We start from the raw sequence: 25,497 nt of genomic DNA, 5'->3' as shown, positions 1-25,497 counted from the left end.
GCTGATTTCTTTTGATTTTCCCATGATGTCAAGCAAAGAGGCACTGAGTTTGGAGGTAGGCCTTGAAATACATCCACAGGTACACCTCCAATTGACGTAAATTATGTCAAGTAGCCTATCAGAAGCTTCTAAAGCCATGACATGTTCTGGGATTTTCCAAGCTGTTTATTAAAGGCACAGTCAACTTAGTGTATGTAAACTTCTGACCCACTGGAATTGTGATACAGTGAATTATTAGTGAAATAATCTGTCTATAAACAATTTTTAGGACATCTACTTTGTGCATGACACAACTGAATTGCCAAAACTATAGTTTGTTAACAAGACATTTGTGGAGTGGTTGAAAAACAAGTTTTAATGACTCCAACCTAAGTGTATGTAAACTTCCGATTTCAACGGTAGGCAGAGGTAAAGTGACTATGCATGGATAATAAACAGAGAGTGGCAGCAGCGTAAAAATGGGGGGTGTGGTGGGGACAATGCAAATAATCCAGGTAGCCATTTGATTAGCTGTTCAAGAGTCTTATGGCGTGGAGGTAGAAGCTGTTAAGAAACCTTTTTTTGACCTAGACTTGGCGCTCCGGAACTTCTTGTGGTGCGGTAGCAGAGAGAACAGTCTATGACTAGGGTGGTTTGAGTCTTTGACAATTTTAGGTCCTTCCTCTGGCACCGCCTGGTATAGAGGTCCTGGATGGCAGGAAGCTTGGCCCCAGTGATGTACCGGGCCATACGCACTACCCTCTGTAGTGTCTTGCGGTCAGACGCTGAGCAGTTGCCATACCAGGCAGTGATGCAACCAGGAGGATGCTCTTGATGGTGCAGCTGTATAATTTTTTGAGGATCTGAGGACCCATGCCAAATCTTTTCAGTCTCCCGAGAGGGAATAGGCGTTTTCAGTCTTGGTGTGTTTGAACCATGTTAGTTTGTTGGTAATGTGGACACCAAGGAATTTGAAGCTCTCAACCTGCTCCCCTACAGCCCCGTCGATGAGAAAAGGTGTGTGCTTGGTCCTCCTTTTTCTGTAGTCCACAATCATCTTCTTTGCCTTGATCACGTTGAGGGAGAGGTTGTTATCCTGTCACCACATTGCCAGGTCTCTGACCTCCTCCCTATAGGCTCTCTCATCATTGTGAGGGATCAGGCATCACTGTTGTGTCATCGGCAAACTTAATGATGGTGTTGGAGTCGTGCTTGGCCATGCAGTCATGTGTGAACAGGGAGTACAGGACGGAACTGAGCATGCACCCCTGAGGGGCCCCTGTGTTGAGAATCAGTGTGGCAGATGTGTTGTTACCTACCCTTACCACCTGGGGGCAGACCGTCAGGAAGTCCAGGATCCAGTTGCAGAGGGAGGTGTTTAGTCCCAGGGTCCTTAGCTTAGTGATGACCTTTGAGGGCACTATAGTGTTGAACGCTGAGCTGTAGTCAAAGAATAGCATTCCTACATAGATGTTCCTTTTGTCCAGGTGTGAAAGGGCACTTTTTAAAAAGTATTATGTGCAAGGCAAAATAGAATGCCATTTTATTTTCTCTTGCAGAACAGTTCAAACAACTGCCAGTAGGGCATCCAGCAGCCTGTCCTGGTCCAGGTTCTCCACCCTGGGGGTCTGCTCTGAGGAAGATCTCGTCTTCTTCCTCAGGTAGTTGCGGAACCTCTTCCAGGCAGAGAACTTTGGCTTTGCAGTAGAGAAAGCCTCAGTTTCCTTGTCATCGGCATCATCATGGTCCTCCACTTCAGCCACTTCAAGCAGAGTGTCCTATGTGACGAGCTGGTTGGACAGGGGGAGGCTGACCTGGACTGGCTTCTGCTCTACAGGAACTCATTCCTCCTTCAGAGTGAGGACCTCCTACTCACACCAGGAAGGGTCTCCATTCTCTGAGGAGGGATCAGCATCTTCCTCCTTTCACCAAACAGCCTTGCAGTCAATTAGCCTTTCCCCAAGAGGGTCTGATACAGAGATCTCGATATTGTCTCTTTGGCCAGCCTCTTCCAACTCAGTGCAAATCATCACTGACAATGTTTTAAAGCTTAGGGCCTAAGGAAAATCTAACTGGAGACTAGATATGAAAAAAATACATCAGCTAGTGCGGCAAAAATGACACTGCCACAAATTACAGTATATTTTTCAGTAGGCTATTATAACTAGTCACCTGAATGCGTTTCACATGTATACACACAGGATGTAAAACACGCAGTAACATTTTATTCATTTTTACCGTACGTCCTTCACCTGTACCCCTTTGCTTTCCGTAGCTGATTTTTTTTCAACCGTCTCGGGTCGACAACTGTTTTTTTAGATGGCAAAACTTGGGATTTTTGGATTTGTAAACATTATTTACGACGACTACTGGTGATACTAGACATTATCACAAGTTACTTCTGAAGATACAGTCGTACAGCTGTCAGCTTTGGTTGGAGACTTTCATTTATCATTACGACAAGCGAAGAAGATTTTCTCCGCTGATAGGTAGTACGCACTAGCAACAACAAACGACGTTAGCTAGTAGCACATCATCATTAGCTAGCCTGCCAACTATCCAGTTACATTTCAAAACTGTCCTTTGTTTTTGTATTTCGTGGCGCGTTGCATTTGCATCAGTGATGATAAAAAACACGACACAATCCGCAGGACTTCTGGTTTTGTTGTGGTTGTTATTTGGGGACTTTGTCTTTGTTCTGGGTTGGTTTCACAACAGAGTCAAAACATACAACAACCAATATTCTTCCAAAGAAGATGCTCCTGACAGTCAAGACCAGAGCTGTTTTTGTCACGTAAGTTCATCCAACTTGCAATATCAATGTCCGTTTGGAAAGGCTAAATGACTGCGTTGGAGGAACATTCTTCTAGCGTTTTCTACTGTCACGTTAATTTGACGTCATCATACCGAGATAGCTTGCTGGCGCCTTAACACTGACTTATCCAACTTTATGGAAAACCGGGCATAACATCTAACCATATGGTTTATTTCGCCTTGCACATCGAAACACTACAATGGGTGGATAAAGATACTCTTAGCCAACTATTTTTTTGTTGTAAATGCTGTACAGTGTAATTTGACACAACCAAAATCTCGTGCTTGTGCGCATCAACTCAATAACGTTACCCCTGTCATAGTCGAACTTTCCCTTATCATGCGAATATCTGATTTTAATTCACCAAATCTGCCACTTCCAGTATCACGCGTTTTGTATTCCTATCTCGTGCAATGTTATATTGCGGTGTATGTTTTCTTGATGTTTGTCATTCATGCCGACGTTCGAAATTAGTCAGCTACTAAGATGAGTGGTTGTGTATGTGATCGACGGCTGATTTGACCCACATACTGCAATCCATTTTTTTATACTATGGAACGTGCCTTTTATTATTTCTAACAAATTGCACTCACATGAGTAATATGAGAAGACCGAGACGTGGTGTCGTCTGATTGGCCATACTAAAGTTTCCTTCCAATGAGTTTGTGGGACATGTAGTCTTCTCTTCCCCGTGAGTAATACTTGTTTTAAATGTCCTTGAATCGAAGTAAAGACTACAAACGTCAGGTATAGAGGCGGGACTAAGTTTGACAGCTGCAGACACATCTTGTTTGGAGGCTAGGCCTGGGCAGGAGAATTATGCACGAGGAAAATAAGTGGTCTGAAATGACAGCTCATCCCCAGGTTAGGTCAGAGTCTTCCCATCAACTCTGGCAAACTCTCACCTGTCTGTTGAAGTAGGATACAGCAGTCCCTAAGGCTGGTCTTATTTTTGTAATTTAAAACTATTGTTAAAGATAGCAGCTCCTCAGAGAAATAGGCAAATTAAACTATATTTTTTAATTAACAACAACCAGGGAAACCACTCAATGGTTTTGAATTCACCAGCATGCTCAGAGGACTTTGTTACTTATGGATGACTTCACTGCTTCCCATCACATTCTCTGGACAGCTACACTCAGAGGTCAGATATATGGTTATGTTTCCAGCTGTGGGCTATATGATGATGCTTGTGTCAATGTACAACTGTTAGTTACGTTTCTGACATATTGTCACAATGACATAGAATAAATTGAAAGAGAAACGTCTTTCTGCTCTTTGTATAGTAGCCAGCTTGTGAAACTAGTTGTCAGTAACAGCTGGTCAGATAGGCTACTCGGTTTTCTCCTCATCATGACACACAACCACTGATGTGAAAGTGACTGAATAGTCTACACAGTGCTAAGAAAACTTAACTTAATTTCATAGAATTCTTGCAACATGCAGTCTTGCGCAACTTGTTCATATAAAATAGTGTATGTCTCTGCTTTGGTGACAGTGACCCACATACATTTCATACCACTGTAGTTAGAATATACTCCTGAAATGAGTTTTTAACAAATATTTTCTGTAACACCATTTGCATTGATTGGCTCTAGACCTGAATACTTTATATATATATATATATATATATGAGAGAGAGAGAGAGAGAGACTTAGGTGTCTTCTATTTCATTATGCATGGGGGAGTTAAGCCGGTTGTCCGCAGGTATCAAATGTATGAAAAGGTGGAGGGAGAATGGTACATGTTTTGGTAACCAAATTTTGGCCAACCTCAACCCGGCAGCTGGGACAAATGTCGTCATGCTGCTTAAGTGTTTTGTGGTGTTTGAGAGTATGGGGCAGTTTTAAAGTAGGCTGAATGTGTGTGAGAGGAAGTTAACATTTGCAGGCCAGCTTTTGCCCTCGTTCTGTCCTTCTATCTCTGCCACCCCCCCTCCTTTGGCTGAATCCCATATCACCCACTTCCCCTCGCCCCACGGCCCTCCATTTTCACCAAAGTGTCCCAAAGCTGAAGGGGGGAATATTATGGAGGGTTTAGGGCCTAATTAGACCCTCCGATAGCCACTTTGACAAGTCAACGCTGCTTCAGAGCGGAGTGTTATCCCATAACGCACTGCGTTATTTTATTTTGTGAAATTTCACCCCAACAAGGTGTAGCCTAAACAAATGGTTAACAGTCCGGTCTGCAAGTAGCCTAGTTTTAAAACAGCCCGTGGTGTGCTTTATGAATGTAAAATGCGGCCCGCCAATGCACGATTGAACATAATAGCGTGGCTATTATGGATAATTTATTTTGAGCGGTAATGGCTAGAAACAAGCTAAGACTAGTTTTACTATTAAACTTAATGCTGCTATTGTTTTTAATTTCGTAAAGCAGCATGTGTTTCTTAACCAGGCAAAGGGTGTCTGGTGGTGACTGGTTAGCTACAGAGAAACAAAAGAGTCACCTGTGCGATGTGTTTAATTGGCAGTGGCGCTTGAGCAGAACCTGTCTGCCTAACCTGCCCACACTCATCGTTTTTTTCCCCTGCAGCTCACCAGCTGATGTAGGCTAGGCTGTGTGTGGCGGGTTCTTCGCACTGCTGAACAGAGCCGTGCTGCGCTTCTAATACTGTTAGTATTAATTGTGCTTATCACTGAAAAGCTCTCAATCTCTCCAAAAACGCTTGTCCAGCCCACCTCGTAGTCTGATTTTATCTACAGAGATAATTTAGTCTTGTCTCGTTTTAGTCAACTGAAATGAACAATCTTTTTTGTTTAGTTATTGTTTTTCCTGGATCTATTTAGTCAGTTATGGTGTAGTCAATTGCCACTGAAAAATCGTTGTTTGACTAATATTTTAGTCACTATTTTTGTGACTAAAATTAACACTGGTGTACAACCTTAATTCTTAAGGCGTTCTCCGTGTTGTTTCCCTCAGTTGACAGGCGTCTTGGATGACTGCTTCTGTGACATCGAGAGCATCGATGTCTTCAACAACTTCAAGATCTACCCCCGCATTCAGAAGCTGACCGAGAGAGACTACTTCAGGTACTACAGGGTAAGTACTAAATAGACTTGCAGAGGTGACTAAACATCCCCCTCTGCATCTTGATCCTGGACTTACTGGCGGGCCGCCTCCAGGTGGTAAGGGTAGATATCAACACATCCGCCATGTGCCCCCTTCACGATTGTCTTGGTGTGCTTGGACCATGTTAGTTTGTTTGTGATGTGGACATCAAGGAACTTGAAGCTCTCAACCTGCTCCACTACAGCCCTGTCGATGAGAATGGGGGCGTGCTCGGTCCTCCTTTTCCTGTAGTCCACAATCATCTCCTTTGTCTTGATCATGTTGAAGGAGAGGTTGTTGTCCTGGAACCACACGGCCAGGTCTCTGACCTCCTCCCTATAGGCTGTCTCATCGTTGTCGGTGATCAGGCCTACTAACCCTTGTTGTGTCATCAGGAAACTTAATGATGGTGTTAGTCTTGCAGAGGATGTCTCCGTTTGGGACTAATGTTCTTGTTGGAATTGTGCTACACTTGTTTACATTATAATGTCCAGGGTGTATTCACTAGGAACCAAACGGATGCAAACGGGCTGAAATATGACGGGACTAACCTGAACTTGTCCCATAGGGTTGGTTGTTTAGCAACAAAACCATTGCGTGCGCAACAATGGCGCAAAACAGACGGGGTTAGCTTAGATTGTTGACATGTTGGAAAAAATATATAAATGAGCACTTATGGTCTCAAATAAATTGTTAGTTGTTGGTTAGCTAGCTAGCTAATTTTAGCCATATTAGCATAGGCATGACATGAGTCAAAACAACATCGCACCGAGCTAAAACGAGCCACCTACGATTCCCAACATGGCATCTTCTTGTTATTGTTGCTAGCTATCTGATGTTCAGAATCATAAACCCACACGGCCTTCTGCCTCATTGATGCTTACGCATCATTTTTGTGACGTTGTAAGCCAACCCTTCTATAAGAAAGGCTTGTTTTTGTTGCAAAACATTTTCCGTTGAAAAACAGTGTGCTCTAATGAATACACCCTGACCAGGAAAAACATGCTTGGGCCCTTGTTACAGCAAAAACTAATTGACCGTGCGTTCCAATCATGGTATGTGATACTTGTCAGGTACAATAAGTGTGAAAATTAGATGTTCCTCATACTGAAACCTAGGTATTAGAAAGAATGCATGAGGATGACATCACCATGTGGATGTTACTGAATCTTAAAGGAAAATGCAGTAGGTCAAGTCCAGTGCTGACAAACCTTGTCATCCCTCTTTCCCAATCATCCTTTTGCTTCTTTAGACAGTGTTACGAGTTGCCCATATGTAGAACCTGATGCAAATATATAATTCTCTCTGATAACAGGGGACAGAGTGCTAGTACATTTGTATAACTGCTCGAATGCTTTCCCAACACCTAGCATCCATAAGGAAACATTGAGGCCCATCGAGTCACTTAATCTTTTCACAAAGACAGTAAAAAAAACAATCGCTGTGTGAGTCCAGCTGTTGCGTTCATACACACCAAGCCACCTCATTCTAAAGGCAGAGTGTATTGCCATTTTCCCACTGTGAACATCCCATCAGGAACTCTGAAAAGGAAGAATGGACTCATAGGAACATCCATTAATATTTTCAGAATACTCATCTGGCCCCTAGTGTGATAATCCGAGTAATTTTCTGTCTGCCACTGGTTAGTAATCTGCTCTACTAGTCACCATCCCATTGACCGAGCGATGCTTTTGAACCCGCAGACAGCGTGCCACCTTTTTCTAATTATGAAGTATTCTCCTCACACTGTCGCCTTCGTATGAGGTTGACGTCTCCAATGACGAGCACAACTGGGGGGAAAGGTCACCAGCAGCGACTATTCCCTGTGGCATTTACGACGGAGCTCGTCTCTGGAACGTGTCAACGGAAAGAGAGTCATTTGTTAACATCATTATTTGAGATGCTTATGCTCATACATATAAGTCTAAATTGGGAAAACAGTGAATTTAGTCTAGCTGTTCTGTCTTGCCTGTCTCCAACACATCACATCTCTGTGTGACGCAGTCACTTTCATAGCATATACCATGCCATCCCAACTCTTCTCTTCTCCACAGGTCAACCTGAATAGGCCCTGTCCCTTCTGGGCCGATGATGGCCACTGCTCCATCAAGGACTGCCAAGTGGAGCCCTGTCCAGAGGTCAGTTCAACCGACCCACAATTATCTATGTTGGTCCCCAAATCGACTTCTAGTATTCATTACCCACAGGCACCTCCTGTAGGTCTGAAATGGTTAAATAAGTATTGGCAATGTGGTGAAAATTCCACGTAGGCTACAACAAGGTGGAGCTATTATTAGTATATTGCTAATCACTCAAATTATTTTAGTTCTAGGCCTACAAGAAGAGACCAGGGCAAGGGCCCCTAACCCTTAGTGGGTTAGTTTACAATTGTTAATATACTGTTTCCCGAGTCTTTGTATTCTAATGTGTTTTCTATTAGTTATAGCTTAGCCTCTGTGACCTGCGTTCTGCGTTGTTGACAGTGATCTTCACCAGTCCCATCGGTTTTCTTTGTGTGTGTTTGTTTACAGAGCAAGATTCCAGTGGGAATTAAGTCTGGAAACTACAATCGGGTAAGGCGGTCACTCCCCAGACAGACAGGCAACGTTCACTCAGCCATTCAACTCTAATGAATACAAACACACTCTACAAACACGTTAAAATGAAAAGGAAAGAGAGTGTACCATACGCACTCTCTATTTTCATGCAATATGGCAAAGGATCAGGAGTGTGCTTAACTATGTTTGAAAGGGAATTAGGGCAAAGGAGTACGTTAAACAGATAATACTGTGTAAATTGATGGCTAGAAGGATTTATAATAGTTGGATATGTTCTATTTTACATTTGATTTTACCTGAGGGTCTCTGGAGTGTTATGTACATGTAGGCTAGGCTACCTCTAGAGAGCAGACAGAAATAGGAAAGAGAAGCAAGCGTTTGTTTGCCTTGTCACAGTGTGGCCAGGTAAATAGTGTGTGTGCTTGTTCCAGCACTTTCTGACTAAGTTATGTCCAAAATGGCACTCTATTCCTTATATACTACTCTACTTTTGACCAGAACCCTTTGGGCCTAGGTTGTTATTTGGGTCTCTGTCTGTCTTGGCTGCTGATTCCGTACTTGGTGGCCACTGAAATTGCTCATTACTCTCTGCTTGTTTTTGTTCTCTTCTGCAAAGTTTTTTTTATTTTTACGTGCCCTAATGAACACGACTCTGGCGTAGGGCCTTCTGTTTATCTTGTATTGACCCACCAGTGTTTGTTGGACATCTGGACTGATTGCCTGTCAAGGTCAAATCCGGCTATATCTTTAGTTAGTGGGAAAAGTTGATGTTTGGACACATCGGTTGAGCTTTTCAATGGGCTCCTAGTTTGGTGTATTTAGTCCCATGGCTTTTTCACACTTTCTACCCCAGCAGGGGCTATACACATGATAGGGCTAGTAACATCGCTGTAGGCTACATTATGTACAGGGCAAGGTTTGTTTTTCACCTTTTAATGGAATTAACCCCATCTCATAGATTTTCGACCAACAGCGTTAAGCCGGACAGCTCTTCAAAACTTTACAGTAGTTTATTAGCCACATCTGGTTTGACCTCCCGAGGTCTCTGGTCCCTTATTGTGTGGTCTGTTGTATGAGGATTTCTGCCACATCACCCCAGTGTTAGGGGTTAGCGTTAAGTGTGCTACTGGAGACGTGTGAGGAAAAAGGCTGATTAAATTCACAGTTAGAGCTGTGGTGGTGCTCTCCCACAGCTGAAGGCACAGAGGGAGAACTGTCTAGCATATTCTAGGCAGCGTTGGCTGGAGACGCTATGTGGCTGTCGACGTGGCCATGCCGCAGGAAAAAGCACAGCAGGTGTGTGAGGTCGTGACGAAACATTAGCTGACTGTGCACATTAGAGTTGTTTATTTAGCTTTTAATGCTTCGTTGCTCGTGGCATTAGCTTAACTTATTTGTTTAGCCCCTCAGGCATTTATTTTCTTGATTGACTTTCTATTTGAAAAGTTTAGTCCTATTGCAGACAGTGTGTGAAGAACTCAAGTTGAAGTCTGCAGAGTAGGGAGCCCTATATGAAGGATTTAGCCTAGCCTAATTGATATCAAAGATTGGTCGTTCCATTTGATTTCAATCACCGTTTGACTGCACCCCTTTTGATTTTAACGAAATGTTTAATACATATTTATGGTATTGGTCAAAAAGTAGCTTTTTGGGCTTGAATGCCAAAACATTTAGGAGATAGAGGTGCTCAAAGATGACCCATTTTGCATACCCCTCCCTACCATGAGACATGCATGTCTTCATCACTGGAAAAGATAGGTTGAGTTTGATATAAGCTTATAAATTATGCAAACATTTACTACTAGGACAGACAACCCAGCTCAAAGTTATGCAAGTATCGCAAAACACAGTTTGTAGCACACACAAAACAAATATTAGGCAGCAGTGATCTTAATACAAGAGGTGATGTTCTCTGCTGCTCCAAGAAGCTTGATCTTGCAAGCTAACATTAGCAAGTTATCAAAATGAACAAGTTAGTAAAAACCCAGCTGGAGAGAATTTATTTATAGATAACTTAATAGTTATAGAATATATAGCTGGCAAACAGTAGTGAATTTCATACAAGTGTAACTTGATCACCTCACTTAAGTTGTGCTGCAGGAGTGACTCACCCATGTTGCTCGTTGTGCTTCTTTGTAAATAAACATGATTGGCTCAAACTGCTGTTTTTGGGGAACTAGTACCGGTAAGCTTCATAATGAAAAAAATCATTTTTAATGGCCGAAATGATGAACGCAATCTGGCTTATCTATTACCTAGTGGACAAGTTGACTGCAGGTGTATATATATATATAAATAAATAAATGTCACTTACCAGTATGATAACAACATGCTAACAAGTACTAAGGGATCAACTCAAATTTATTTATATAGCCCTTCGTACATCAGCTGAGATCTCAAAATGCTGTACAGAAATCCAGCCTAAAACCCCAAACAGCAAGCAATGCCTCCCTAGAAAGGCCAAAACCTAAGAAGAAACCTAGAGAGGAACCAGGCTATGAGGGGTGGCCAGTCCTCTTCTGGCTGTGCCGGGTGGAGATTATAACAGAACATGGCCAAGATGTTCAAATGTTCATAAATGACCAGCATGGTCAAATAATAGGTCTGGGACAGGTAGCACGTCCGTTGAACAGGTCAGAATTCCATAGCCGCAGGTAGAACAGTTGAAACTGGAGCAGCAGCACGGCCAGGTGGACTGGGGACAGCAAGGAGTCATCATGCCAGGTAGTCCTGAGTCATGGTCCTAGGGCTCAGGTCCTCCGAGAGAAAGAGAGAGAGAATTAGAGAGAGCATACTTAAATTCACACAGGACACCGGATAAGACGGGAGAAGTACTCCAGATATAACAAACTGACCCTAGCCCCCCGACACATAAACTACTGCAGCATAAATACTGGAGGCTGAGACAGGAGGGGTCAGGAGACACTGTGGCCCCATCCGATGATACCCCTGGACAGGGCCAAACAGGAAGGATATAACCCCACCCACTTTGGGCACAACCCAAGGGGGATCCTCATAAAGAATGCTAACGAGCATATTTTGTACAGTTTCTTACCTAAACTAAACAAGTAACTCAAACGCTACTCAGTTTGTTGCATGCAGGGCCACCACTTTAGTTTTAGAAGTGTGGGGGGGGCATAACCTGGTGAATTTGTTTGGGACATCTAAAGCTAATTGCCTGCATTTTTACACAATTCAATATGTCATTTCCATTTAGAACAAAAAGTCAGCATAAATACCCACAGTCGTCAAGCTAGGTAGGGGATCATAATTACATTTAAGTGAATAATAAGACTGAGCTAGATCGACGGTAATTCAATAATAAATATTGTGTTACACCTAACAAACTCTTCAAAAGTCTGTTTTTTAAATGTTTTTATTGTCTTCATTAAGAAATCCTCTATATCAAATTTCAGCCAGAACGACCAACCAGCCTGAGCGACCTGCATGCCTGACCCCCACCAGTCTAGTCAATAACTCAACTCTCAACACAATTTCCTTTTAATTTTCTTAATTCCAAGGGAAAGTTTTGGAAACAAAACAACAACAAAAAACGCACCTGAAATATACATTAACACACAGAAACCGCAAATCTTACATATAATTAATCTCATGGGACTAAAAGTGTAGAGCTCTTTTTACTTGCACACAATATAGCTAGGTCGCCCCGTCTTGTCCCTAGTGGTCCAACATCCTGCAGTCCCCAAACCCAATCAACACACCCCACTCAGCTTTAGGATCTTAGTGAAACAATAAATTATTAGTTTCGGCTGTGTTAGGCCAAGATCAGAGTGACAACCCACAGGACGGCACACCCTCAGGGCCAGGACTGAGCAGCCCAGCAGCCATGGATTTCCTAAATGGGTATCTCCCTTGACGTGGGCATGTTTTCAATACAGACTCCTTTAGTCGTACTGCAATCCCTATAAAACAGGTATTCCCAAACTGGGGTACGCCAAATAAAAATGTGATTCACATTTCAAAACAGAAAAAATGTTCAGTCCATTTATATTTTCTAATGTTTGGGTGAGGTTTTTTTCTCGCCTGAGTAGCCTCGTTTCACTGCCAAAAATAAAATGAAACCATCTAGTGTGGAGCGAAATAACAACACAATGTCAAATACAGGTAGCCTAGTCAAATCATTTACATCCAATCACGTTGCTCTCTCGGGGGAATTCCACATGTAGCCAAACGTAGCTGCTGCTCATGTTGGTATCTGTACTGATGGCGCAAAAGCCATGACAGGGAGACCTAGTGGAGTGGTAACGCGCATGCAAGCAGTTGCTCCCGATGCCACTTTGGTACACTGCAGCATCCACTGAGAGGCTCTTGCTTCCAAGGGAATGCCTGAAAGCTTGAAAGATGTTTTGGACACTATAGTGAAAATGGTTAACTTTGTTAAAAGCAAGGCCCCTGAACTCTCATGTATTTTCTGCACTATGCAATGATATGGGCAGCGATCATGTAACGCTTTTACAACATACATAAGTGCGCTGGTTATCAAGGGCAAAGTATCGACATGTTTTTTAAAATTAAGTGACGAGGTTAAAGTTTCCTTTATTGACCATCATTTCCACTTGTCTAACCGCTTGCATGATGACGAGTTTCTCACATGACTGGCCTATCTGGGTGATTGCTTTTTCTCGCCTGAATGATCTGAATCTAGGATTACATGGACTCTCTGCAACTATATTCAATGTGCGGGACAAAATTGAGGCCATGATTAAGAAGTTGGAGCTCTTCTCTGACTGCATTAACAAGGACAACACACAGGTCTTTCCATCATTGTATGATTTCTTTGTGTGCAAATGAACTCAAGCTGACGGACAATGTCAAATGTGATATAGTGAAGTTCCATAAACTCCTGTGGCCTTCTTTTCAAATTGTCATGTTTTGTTTCTAAATGTCTGCGCAAGAGTGAAGGTTTCCCGTGAGAGAGTAATGGTTAATGTGATTGGATGTACATTGTTTGACTAGGCTACCTGTATTTGACATCTTGTTGTTATTTCGCTGAACACTAGATGGTTTGATTTTATTTTTCGGCAGTGAAACGAGACAACTCGGGTGAGGGAGGGGGGGGACTTCACCCAAATGTATAGCTGCATTGGAAAATATAAATGTACTGTTTGAAAATGTGAAGATTTTTTCAAATTAAATTTGAATCACATTTTTATTTGGTCTACCCTTGACTGCATTGCGCATACCCCAGTTTGGGAATACCTGTCCTAACATATTCCACAAGTTGACGACAGGTATTTACTTACAAAGTAGCCAAAGTCTACGGAGTAGTGTGGTGATATGGGAGAACTTGGGAAGGTTGAACACCAGACAGGCTGCAATGTTCTGGATAAGTTGCAGAGGTTTGATGGCATAAGCTGGGATCCCAACAGACAATTGCAGTAGTCCAGACGGGATAGGACGATGGCCTGGATTAGGACTTGCGCTGCTTCCTGTGTGAGGAAGGGTTGTACTCTACAGATGTTGTAGAGCATGAACCTGCAGGAGCGAGTCACTATTTTGATGTTTGCAGAGAACGGCAGGGTGTTGTCCAGGGTAATGCCAAAGTTCTGTGCACTCTAGGAGGGGGACACCGTGGAGTTGTCGGCCATGATTGAGTCGTCTTGGAGCGGGCAGGTTTTCCCCGAAAGTAAGAACAGCCCTGTCTTGTCAAAGTTGAGCTTGAGGCGGTGGGCTAACATCCAAACTGAGATATCTGCCAAGCAGGCAGAGATGCGTGTCGCCACCTGGGTGTCAGAAGGGAGGAATGAGAAAAGTAGTTGAGTGTTATCTGAATAGCAATGATAGAAGAGACCATAAGAGGATATGATGGAGCTGAGTGACTTGGTGTATGGAGAGAAAAGAGGATGGGGCCTAGAACCGAGCCCTGGGTGACTCCAGTAGTGAGAGCATGCGAAGTGGTTCAACATTGAGCACGTCTATCTGTTTTGGTATTCAGGTCCAAAAAGTAACCATGGGCAAATATGTATGGAAGGTTTGGTTCAAATCAGAAGGGGTGCCATCAAAAAGTGATTTAAATCCAATTGAACGACCCAGCTGGAGCATTTTTCTTAGGCTACAGATTTTTTCTTTAAAGTTATCTTATTTCTTCTAGCTAATGCTATTTTCTCTTTCTATCCTTGTGGCCAGTACTCCCAGGTGACAAACGCCAACACAGACATAGTAGATTGTGAACAAGCCCAAGACCTGGGGGCCATTAACAGCACCCTGAGGTAAGAGCACACGCATGCTACTTCCCTAAAAGGCCTCATACATACATGGGCATCTGTTTTGATAAGAAATTACTAAACCAACACTGCAAAACATGGTGGTTATTTCCGATGAATGAAAGCATTGTCCGAGAGTGGTTTTCTGTACTACTTTTCCTCCTCCTATAGTAACTATAGTAAAGAGGCCTTTGAGGACTGGGCCCGGCACGATGACGCACAGGACCACTTCTGTGAGCTAGATGGTAAGGCCCACTCTTCTTCCACTTCAATTCTCCACCTAAGAGACTTATTGACTTTTTAGACGGTGCCTATCTTTTCCATTTGTATGGGATCGAGGTTGGTGTATTTCTTCTAAGACTGGAAGGGGAACTTTTGGCCAGTGTGTGAGAACCGCTTTTATCAATTGTTCTTGGGCGTGAGCTACGCTACAAATCTTGGAAATAGTACCAGAACTTAATTATATGCTCAGTAATCTTTGATGGCAAACACATGTAACTGTTTGAGAGTATCTGTTTAGAGAGGTGGAGACTTCTCTAGTCTCGTTAGAATATTTTCTAACACGTCTCCCCCCCAGAACATAATCAAGCATCTGATGAAATTACGAAAATATTTAGTTCTGGGTGTCTGAGAATATATGCTCAGCAATGCGAGCCTCTCGTGAAGCCGCGCGTCTTACATCCAGGTTTCGTTCAAATTAGTAGGAGCGTCTCATGCTCTGCAAATAGTGTGCATTTAGTGTAACAGTCATTTTTTGAGGTGTGAAAACATTGGACACATTTTGTTATTGGTGTCAAATACCCCTTTAACATTAACAAGAGATTTTATAAGGTGTATCTCAATAGTGAAAGTGATTCATCTATCCATCCATCCCAATGTTCTCTCATTCTTTCTACCTTTCTTCTGTCAGATGAGACGTCACCAGATGCAGACTATGTGGACCTGCTCCTAAACCCAGAGCGCTACACTGGCTACAAGGGCCCCTCAGCCTGGAGAGTGTGGAACAGCATCTACGAGGAAAACTGCTTCAAGTGAGACACACACACACAAAAATAAACTTGTGCACATGCCTCCTAATGCAGCGTTACACACACATTAATAACATCCTGTTGCGACTCTAGGGGGCAGTATTTTCATTTTTGGGGAAAAAAACATTCTCGTTTTAAACAGGATATTTTGTCAGGGCAAGATGCTAGAATATGCATATAATTGGCAGCTTAGGATAGAAAACACTAACGTTTCCAAAACTGTAAAGATATTGTCTGTGAGTATAACAGAACTGATGTTGCAGGCGAAAACCTGTGAAAAATCCAATCCGGAAGTTCCCCCTTATTTTGAAAGCGCTGCGCTCCAATGAGTCCCTATTAAGCTGTGAATGTGCTATCAACCAGCTTACGCTTTCTACGTATTCCCCAAGGTGTCTACAGCATTGTGACGTAGTTTTACGCATTTATGTTGAAGAATAGCCATAGGCGGCTACATTGCGCAAGTGGTCACCTGATGCCCCCAGAGAAATTCTCGCGTAAAATACAGAGGTAGCCATTACTCCAATCGGTCCTACTGAAAAACGAATTGTCCCGATGGATATATTATCGAATAGATATTTGAAAAACACCTTGAGGATTGATTATAAACAACGTTTGCCATTTTTCGTTGTTTTTGTGACTGCAATTTCCGGGCGATTTCTCAGCCAAACGTCCACCACCATATTTTACTGCAGTTCTGTTTTCATGTCATCTGACCACAGCACAGGTTCCTATCAAACTCTAGGGGGTGCTATGGTCAGATGACAGGAAAATAGAGTTCTTTGGCCACACACACCAGTGCTGGGTTTGGCATCAAAAAAGGGAAGCATATGCAATAAAGTACCTCATACCTATGGTAAAATATGGTGGTGCATCTTTGATGTTATGGGGCTGTTTTGCTTCCACTGGTCCTGAGGCCCTTGTTAAGGTCAACGGCATCATGAACTTTACCAAGTACCAGGACATTTTTGCCTAAAAACCTGTTTGCCTCTGCCTTGGCTTCAAGTGGACTTTCCAGCAAGACAATAACCCGAAGCACTAATCAAAATCCGCAAGGTAATGGTTAGCCACAGAATCAACATTTTGCAATGGTCTCCAGACTTGAACCCCATTGAAAACCTGGGGTTTGAATTGAAGAGGGCAAGTCCATAAGCGCAGGAGAATGATATGGAACGGTCTAATATCCCTGCTACTGTGTTATCTAATCTCAAAGAATTTTAGAAAGGGAGGGTGCTATAGTATTAAAAACAGGGGTGCCAATCATCAATTGTATTAGTGTAAAATAATATAATTTCCAAATTACTTTGAAGATACAATATAGCTCACTATTTGTATAATTTATTTTAATTTTATTGTATTTTTTTCCTATTTTTTTTGCTCATCTTTGTCAAGTGTGTCAATAATCATGGACCTGACTGTATGTCTTGTGATTAATCCAGTATAGGGTCTGATTGCGCATTGTTTGTGGTTTGCAGGCCCAGATCAGTGTACCGGCCCCTTAACCCACTGGTTCCGCCCAGAGGTAAGGGATGCTCTTCTTGGACTGTCTTGTCTCCATTGTCCTTGTCTGGGTGGCCTGTATTTTACACACTTAAACAGACAGCTATTTTTGATTTACATTTGCCCTGTGTATTCACATGCTTTCACTTCGCTATTAGGTTATAGTGATAGTTTTTATATTGTTTCCAGAATCCTTTCTAGAAATGTGTGTGTGCATATTCAGCTTCTGTGTAATAGATAATGTCCTCTCTCTATCAGCTTATCTGCTGGTAATAGATTGTTGATGGTGGTAATTAAAGCAGGGATTTTGTTAGTTTGCCTTGTAGTGTTACTTGAGTTATTTATAAGTAACTGTAGAGTTTTCTCCTCCAGATGTCTGTGTGTGAATGCGTGTCCTCATGCATGTGTAATATTAATAGCCCACAGTACGTGTGTAACATGCCTTTGTCCTCCTCTCTCTTTTGTATTTTTTCATTCCCATAGGAGGAGATGATGACGGTAAGTTGGAATTTATGCATGTTAATCTATGTATATTGAATTGTGCTGTTTATAATATGCTTTAATGAATGCAAACTGACACGAGGCCTATTGTCGTCTTGTATCCGTGCAGGCGAAGGTTTCTACAACTGGCTGGAAGGTAACTTTAAAAATGTATTTTTATCTCATCAAATTATTTAAAAAATTCGCTTCAAATTAGCATTATTTTCACTTCAAACACACAATATATTTTGGAATGAAGCAGTGGTACATCTTGTATCAGCACTGTTATAACCTACAGTCATTTCCCTGTATGAGACACCACAGGACAGGTAGAAACTTCTAAATGAATTCCACTAGAATGGGGTTATTTGTAATTTAGTCCGTTTCAGAATCAATTGAATGTTATGTGTCATCGTTGAATGCCCCTTAACCACACCACTCGGAACAGCCACTCGCATCCAAACTAATTCAGCAGAGACTCTCTCTCTCTCTCTCTCCAACTTTTTCACTTGACAATGGGTTTTCAACATCTCTCAGGTTGCATCCCAAATGTCATATTTTCCCTATGTCATGCTGCACTACATTTGGGGTCTCTGGTCAAAACTAGTGCACAATATAGGGAAAAGGGTGCCAAAAAAAAAAGTGCCCACTTTGTATGCCTTCATTAAGTTTTTTTTCCCAGGCAGATAGTAGTGATGGAAACCTATTGGGTTGGGCTACAAAGAAACCAAACACGGTTCTATTCCTTGGCTCTAGTATAGCGAAGACTATTAAATAAGCCTTTGTTGTGAATGTCCTGTGATGTGCAGACACACTTACTGGACCAAGAGAGGGGACTCTAGTCACTCAAATGCGATGAGTCGACAACACGCATACACAGTGATGGCAGAATTTTTCTGAACTAGGGGTGTGTGTGCATGTCTCAAGCTTTCTTTTTTTTCTCCTCTTTCTCCCACCCCTCCCCCCTCTCTCTTCCCATCACCCCTCTACACACTCTCTTTCGCCCCATCCTCCCTTCTAGGTCTGTGTTTGGAGAAGAGGGTGTTCTACCGGCTCATCTCTGGTCTCCACAGCAGCATCAACATCCACCTGTGTGCAGAGTACCTATTGGACGGTAGGAAAAACAGACCACTTCCTCTCCATAGATGTCAGAACAGTCACCAGCTTTATATGGTCATAGAATTATAATTCATAGACTCAAGGTGCTTCTTCTATTCTATGGCAATTTTGATGATGAACCGTGGCAATTTGGGTGGCGGATTCTATCTCTGGCTGTAGTAATGTGTGTGGTGTATTCGTGTTTGTGTGAAACCAATTGAGCATTTTCTGTATATTTACTCTACTTTTGTAAGTGTTCTTGTATTGGGATACCTTCAAATGGGTCTGTTTTCTCCTTGTATAACTGATTCACTGTGTTTACTTATTCGTAACGTCACTGCAAAAAGGTTTGAAAATCAGTGGTCCCAATTGTTCACCCTAACATCATAACGATGCGCCAACGGCAATGTAACCCTCACTATTCACTCACTCCTGCTCTCGTCAGAGGGCTGGGGCAAGTCCCTGTGGGGCCCCAATGTGCAGGAGTTCCGCCAGCGCTTCGACCCGGCCGAGACCAAGGGCGAGGGTACGCGGCGCCTCAAGAACCTCTACTTTCTCTACCTGATCGAGCTACGCGCCCTCTCCAAGGTGGCGCCCTACTTTGATCGAGCCTTCGTCAACCTGTACACGGGTGACCGTCAAGAGGACCGAGCCACCAAAGAGTTACTGCTGCAGTTCTTCAACGAGACCAAGTTAGTTTTTTGTTTATTTATTATTTATTTATACGCTACTGTTCAAAAGTTTGGGGTCACTTTGAAATGTCCTTGTTTTTGAGAGAAAAGCAATTTTTTTAACATAACATCAAATTGATCAGAAATACAGTGTATACATTGTTAATGTTGTAAATGACTATTGTAGCTGGAAACAGCAGCAGAAGGCCAGCATCCCGGAGTCGCCTCTTCACTGTTGACGTTGAGACTAGTGTTTTGCGGGTACTATTTAATGAGGCTGCCAGTTGAGGACTTGTGAGGCGTCTTTCACAAACTAGACACTCTAATGTACTTGTCCTCTTGCTCAGTTGTGCACCGGGGCCTCCCACTCCTCTTTCTATTTTGGTTAGGGCCAGTTTGTGCTGTTCTGTGAAGGGAGTAGTACACAGCATTCTATGAAATCTTCAGTTTCTTGGGAATTTCTGGCATGGAATAGCCTTCACTTCTCAGAACAAGAATAGACTGATGAGTTTCAGAAGAAAGTTCTTTGTTTCTGGCCATTTGGAGCCTGTATTCAAACCCACAAATGCTGATTCTCCAGATACTCAACTAGTCTAGAGGCCAGTTTTATTGCTTCTTTAATCAGATCAACAGTTTTCAGCTGTGCTAACATAATTGCAAAAAGATTTTCTAATCATCAATTAGCCTTTTAAAATGATAAACTTGGATTAGCTAGCACAATGTGCCATTGGAACACAGGTGTGATTGTTGCTGATAATGGGCCTCTGTACGCCTATGTAGATATTCCATTAAATATCTGGCATTTCCAGCTACAATAGTAATTTACAACATTAACAATGTCTACACTGTATTTCTGATCAATTTGATTAAATTTTAATGGACAAAAAAATTAGCTTTTCTTTCAAAAACAAGGACATTTCTAAGTGACCCCAAACTTTTGAACAGTAGTGTATATTTTATAAAGGAATTAAAAATATATATTTATAGAAGAGATAGTGAGAGAGGAGGGTGACAGTGAAGAGAGATCGAGAAATGGTAGATACATTTGCAGTGGGCTGGATTCAAACCCATGCCAACACTGTAGACATGTGCCAGAGGCTGCAGCATTACAGCTAGACCAACCAGGCCACAAGACCAATTGAGTCTTAAGGATCTTTCGCCCTACTGAACTCCAGGGCTTCAATGAGACCACGAGTTTCAGTTCAAGTGGTCGGATTTGACTGTGAATTAGAGCGGATATTGTCTTGGCTTTGAAATAACCATCTATTCTCGTCTCCCAGAGCTTTCCCAATGCACTTTGACGAGAAGTCCATGTTTGCTGGGCAGAAGATCGAAGCAAAAACATTGAAGGTGAGTCCACGCATCTCACTTTCATTTTACTATTAGTACCACATAGCAATGCTAACTAACATGCTTATATTTGCCATAAGCAAATCGTAGAATAGTTTTGACCCCGTATCTCAATGGTTTGGTCCCTACCATAGTTTTGTACAGTGGGACTTAATTTGGACTGTGGAGAGCAGATGTGTCTATACAGACGTTTGTGCTAGCTCACTGCGCGAGCAGCTAACTGTGTGTGTGTGTGTGTGTGTGTGTGTGTGTGTGTGTGTGTGTGTGTATATATATGTGTTTAATTCCTCAGCCTCACTGATTATGACTAAATCTGTTCAAATTACACTGAATTAATGCAGGTGTTTGTAGGCTATTTATCCACATTGAGCCTAGCTCATACCCCCACAGGACGCAAAGCCTGAAACATTCCTGTCTCTCTCGCCCCGTTTTTACCAGGAGGAATTCCGGCTACATTTTAAAAACATCTCCCGGATCATGGACTGTGTGGGCTGCAGTAAATGTCGACTGTGGGGGAAGCTACAGGTACGCCATTTTGTCACCTGTGGACCCATGGTTATTTGTTAGCGGTAGTTACCCGCTGTGCTGTAGTTAGCTGTTATGCAATGAGTGCTATTTGTAGATGTGATCAGACAATTTTTCCTTTATTTCTCTTCATATCAGGGTTATTTAGTTACTTTGCAAATTACAGTGCAACTTGCTTCAGTTTAAAATACATCAATTTAAAATACATCTTAAATTGTTGATGTATGAAGGCTTAATTAAAAGGATACTTTTCTGATTTCAAACTGATCCCGGCACATAACACGGGCACAAATTATAAGCAGTAACAATACCCTTAGGACAATAACCAAAACCAATGGATTTTGAGTAAAGTCCAGAGGAAGAAGCCATATGGAATTGTACCCTATATCGTGGGACAGTGCTAGATCTGATGATGTATAGGAAAATATTACACACCAGTATCCACATCCAACGTTTCTGAGCAATTTACTGGATATCAAATACGTTCATAAGGTAAAAAGAGACTCTGAACATTGAAATCTACGCTCCCATTGTGGTTCACAGGCGACAACGTTTCAACCCTTTTGGCAGTGTCTCAATCCTGGTCCTGGGGGGCCCAGGGCACATTTTAGTTTTTGCCTTAATAAGAAGACTTGTCATAGACATGATAATTAGTTGAATCAAAAGTGTGCAGGACCAGGATTGAGAAACGTTAAAATAATTATACGCTCATGAAACCTTATCACCAGTAAACCACGTGGGATCATGGATTGGCATATGTGAGATCTCAGGCTTTCTCACATGATAAACCCATTGCTTCCCAACACCCCATTGCAGACCCAAGGGCTGGGCACAGCGTTGAAGATCCTTTTCTCTGAGAAGGAGATCAAGAACCTACCGGAACACAGCCCCTCTAAGGGCTTCCAGCTGACACGCCAGGAGATAGTGGCCTTGCTCAACGGCTTTGGGAGGTTGATACCACTTTTATACACGTTGTGTCTTTATGGCTGGTACTACTGCCTTGGAAACTGGGTGGTGTTCATTAGGGCACACAATGGAAAATGTTTTAAAATGGAAAACAAAAATGATAATTTCATACTGGAAAAATACAGATAGTCCTTTGGTTTCAGTCTGTTTTGTTCCCTTTGGTGCGTAATGAACACAGTTGGCCTCATGACAGGGGATTCATATTATTTTCCACTAATCCTACCACCCCTCCCCTAATTGGATTAAACTAAAACACTTAGGCTTCTACTTCCAGCTTATACACACTATATACATTTTACGGACACAATCCATTTTACAATAGTTATATTTAGTTTGTTTTTAGCCCTGTCCTTTACCCTCAACCTCTCCCATCTATTTTCTATTTGCCATATTTTTAACTGTGCTGTTTCACAAAAGTTCTGAACCTATATACATTTTACAGACACAGAATATTTAGCATTTGTTGTGTTATTATTAGTCCCACCCTTCTGCTCCATTCAACTCCTCCATCTATCTCTTAACACCATCCATATTGGATTTCTATTTGTCATATATTTTTCAACTGTGCTGTGATGCTTCACAGAAGTTCTGAACCTTTCTATTCTTATAGTTTCTACAGATTGTAAATTAAAGATAAACATTTTTGCTAAAAGTATTATAATACTTTTCCAAAAAAATTGTATATTTTTAATTACTATTATTATTGTAGAATTATTATTGATTGACTATGACTTCAAATCACAAAGTATTGCTATCTGCAGCGTTAGCGCCAGGTAAATGTTGCAATTCTTCAACCATTACTGGACCTGTGACCAAAAACAAGCTACATATGGACAGTCCCCCCATATATATTACATTCTATTGGTTGCAAGAATTTAAAAATGAGAAGTTTTGAATCCGGTATCGTTTTGTGTATCAGTTCATAAACCATGTGCTGTGGAATTGGTACATTCAAGTAGTGTTAGCATCTCTGTCTCTCTCACGCTTTCTCTGTCTTGCTATTTCAAATTACTATTAGCATGACATACATTTAGTAAATATTGCCAAATATTGCCTACATTGTCATAAATAGATTAAGAAACTATTTCTCTCCCCATCTCCTCCCCCCTTCTGTTTTCTCGCTAGGCTCTCCACAAGCATCCACCAGCTCCATAGTTTCCGTGCCTTGCTGAAGGAGAAGAGGTAACACCCTTCAACAGCACTACCACCTCCTAGCCACCAGGTGGAGCAAGCCCAGAGGGAACTGCAATAGTCTTATTCCTCCCCAGAATAAGATCAAGTTCAGGGACTTCAGGATAGACACTGAACCCCCATCTATGTATAACTCTCCTTATCTCCCCTTCCTTCTAAATCTAGGTCTTGTCTTTCCATAGAGCATAGCGCTCAATGTGAGAAATCTGTACCTCCATTTCGTTGTTTTTAAATGTTTGTTTTTACTATTGTGGGTGAAAGTGTTCACCATTTCAGGCATACTAGTTGTGAGCTAGACCCATCAGTGTGTGTGTGTTTGTCAGAGGGAGTACTTGTTTGTTGGTGATTGCCAATTGCAGCTAAATGATACCGAAAATTAGGATTCATTCCATACTTTTACGACCACAAACTTGATAAGCATACTGCGTTTTGCTATCCTAGAGGTGTAACCTTTTTTTTTCTGTGTGAGTGAGTGCATGTATTGATTGAACGTCTATGTGAGCGACTGTGTCTGCTGTTGCTTTTGTCTGTGCATTTAGCTGTTTAGGGGTGTTTTTAACATCTCCACGTGGCAATCCAGTCTTTCTGCACATCACAAATGTATTATATAAAGCCTCGTTTAAATGTGAAAAAGGAACCATTTGCGGATTGTGCATCTGTTGACAACGATAAGCTTGCGTCACTTCTCTCATACCTATTCTATTTGGTGGCAGAACGGTTCCTGGTGTTTTTATTCTTATCCTATTATTTTATTGGTTTTATGAAAGACGAGACTTGCCAGGGTGACGGAAATCCCAAATGTGTAAGAGGTGTTTTCATGGCAATTTAAAAGCGAAACCAGTATTTGTTTCATAGTTCACTTAAATAAGCTGTCATCCTGTGAAACTGCCATGTTGGAGAAGAGTACTATTAAAGTATAATGGAGAATGCAGCCAATGGTGTGAAAAGAAGCAAATCGAAACGAGCAGTGGGATTTGTTCTCCCATGATGGTCAAGTTCACTGTGGTGTCTTGGTGAGCTTGCCGTGTAAATCCATTCAAAATGCATACGCGTAATGGCATTTAACGTTGCGCAACCTTTTTAAACCGTCATACCCTTTAGGGCTGGGACGATACCAGTATCGTGATCGTGGCAAGGAAACAAAACACAAAGCGGATTTAACTTCTTTAGGAAAACAGCCCTAATGTTCCACACACTGTTTTATTTCTGTCTGAAGTAGGTATTTCACCATGTGGACCAAAGGTTTTACGTTGCCTTTTTTTCTTTTCTATCATGTCAAAGCACCTTTTGAGTTTTTCCACCATATACGTTTTTAGTTTGTGAATCCTCACCCCCTTGAGTAACATTAGTTAGAAAATGTCACAAGCAAAGATTGCCTTATGTGCAAAGATCAAACAATCGGTAGCCAGACAATACCTGTGTAATACTTTGTAACACATGTTTTGTAAAAGAAAGATCTCTATTCAATCAAAGGTAGACGTGGTCCAGTAAGTAGGAATTGAGTCAGTGGTAGCTGTCGGATGCTTATGCTAACATAAACAGCAACGCTAATGTCGCCTTGAATGTGAACGCTATGGAGATTGAACAAGCTGTTCCTTCTTTGCTTAAAATGAAGGAAATAGACAAGATAATATTTTATCTTAGAGGAAAAGTGTGCGTGTCTGTCTGAGCCTTGCATGCTTTCAAAAACACCAGAACGTCCTGTGCAATCCACTTGTCTGCCTTAAGTTCCAAAAAAGTGTTTTAAAAATAATAATGATTCAAAAAAGCTTGAGCCTGCTTTCTTGGATGAAATCCACCATTTTGTCTCCAATGATCTCTACGCTCTTCTGCTAGCTCTGCCTTTGTAACATATTCAGATGACCCAGGAAGTTGTACTATTTGTAAAAGGAAAATTACTGAACTTTTTTCAAATCTATATGAATATATATATATAGTTGCACCTGTATTGATGTGTATTCTTATTTGATTATATTTATTTGAACAGAGGAATAAAAATGTCTGGTTGTCACTCAAACTTTTTGTGCATCTTTTCAGATTTGTACCATGATCTATTATGTACAA

General features: G+C 41.8%; 1 protein-coding gene across 2 annotated transcripts; it reads left to right on the top strand.

Moving 5' to 3' along the window:
• The first annotated feature begins 2,243 nt into the window (after positions 1-2,243).
• LOC112265473 (ERO1-like protein beta) lies at positions 2,244-25,444 on the top strand. Of its 2 annotated transcripts, none has more exons than XM_024442818.2 (16): positions 2,244-2,773; positions 5,717-5,836; positions 7,900-7,983; positions 8,377-8,418; positions 14,551-14,633; positions 14,799-14,872; positions 15,538-15,658; positions 17,128-17,174; positions 17,636-17,650; positions 17,763-17,789; positions 18,654-18,746; positions 19,176-19,422; positions 20,682-20,751; positions 21,190-21,276; positions 22,093-22,226; positions 23,368-25,444. In XM_024442818.2, the coding sequence occupies exons 1-16, from the start codon at positions 2,603-2,605 to the stop codon at positions 23,426-23,428; spliced, it is 1,476 nt and encodes a 491-aa protein (XP_024298586.1). In that variant the 5' UTR covers positions 2,244-2,602; the 3' UTR covers positions 23,429-25,444. The 2 variants fall into 2 exon arrangements, with proteins under 2 accessions (XP_024298586.1, XP_024298594.1); XM_024442826.2 differs by lacking the exon at positions 2,244-2,773 and adding an exon at positions 3,515-3,938.
• Positions 25,445-25,497: the final 53 nt, after the last annotated feature.

The sequence above is a fragment of the Oncorhynchus tshawytscha genome, linkage group LG02, assembly GCF_018296145.1.
Source record: "Oncorhynchus tshawytscha isolate Ot180627B linkage group LG02, Otsh_v2.0, whole genome shotgun sequence".
NCBI lineage: Eukaryota > Metazoa > Chordata > Actinopteri > Salmoniformes > Salmonidae > Oncorhynchus > Oncorhynchus tshawytscha.
Note: the sequence above shows the minus strand (reverse complement) of the source record. Positions and strands in the feature narration are given on the sequence as shown.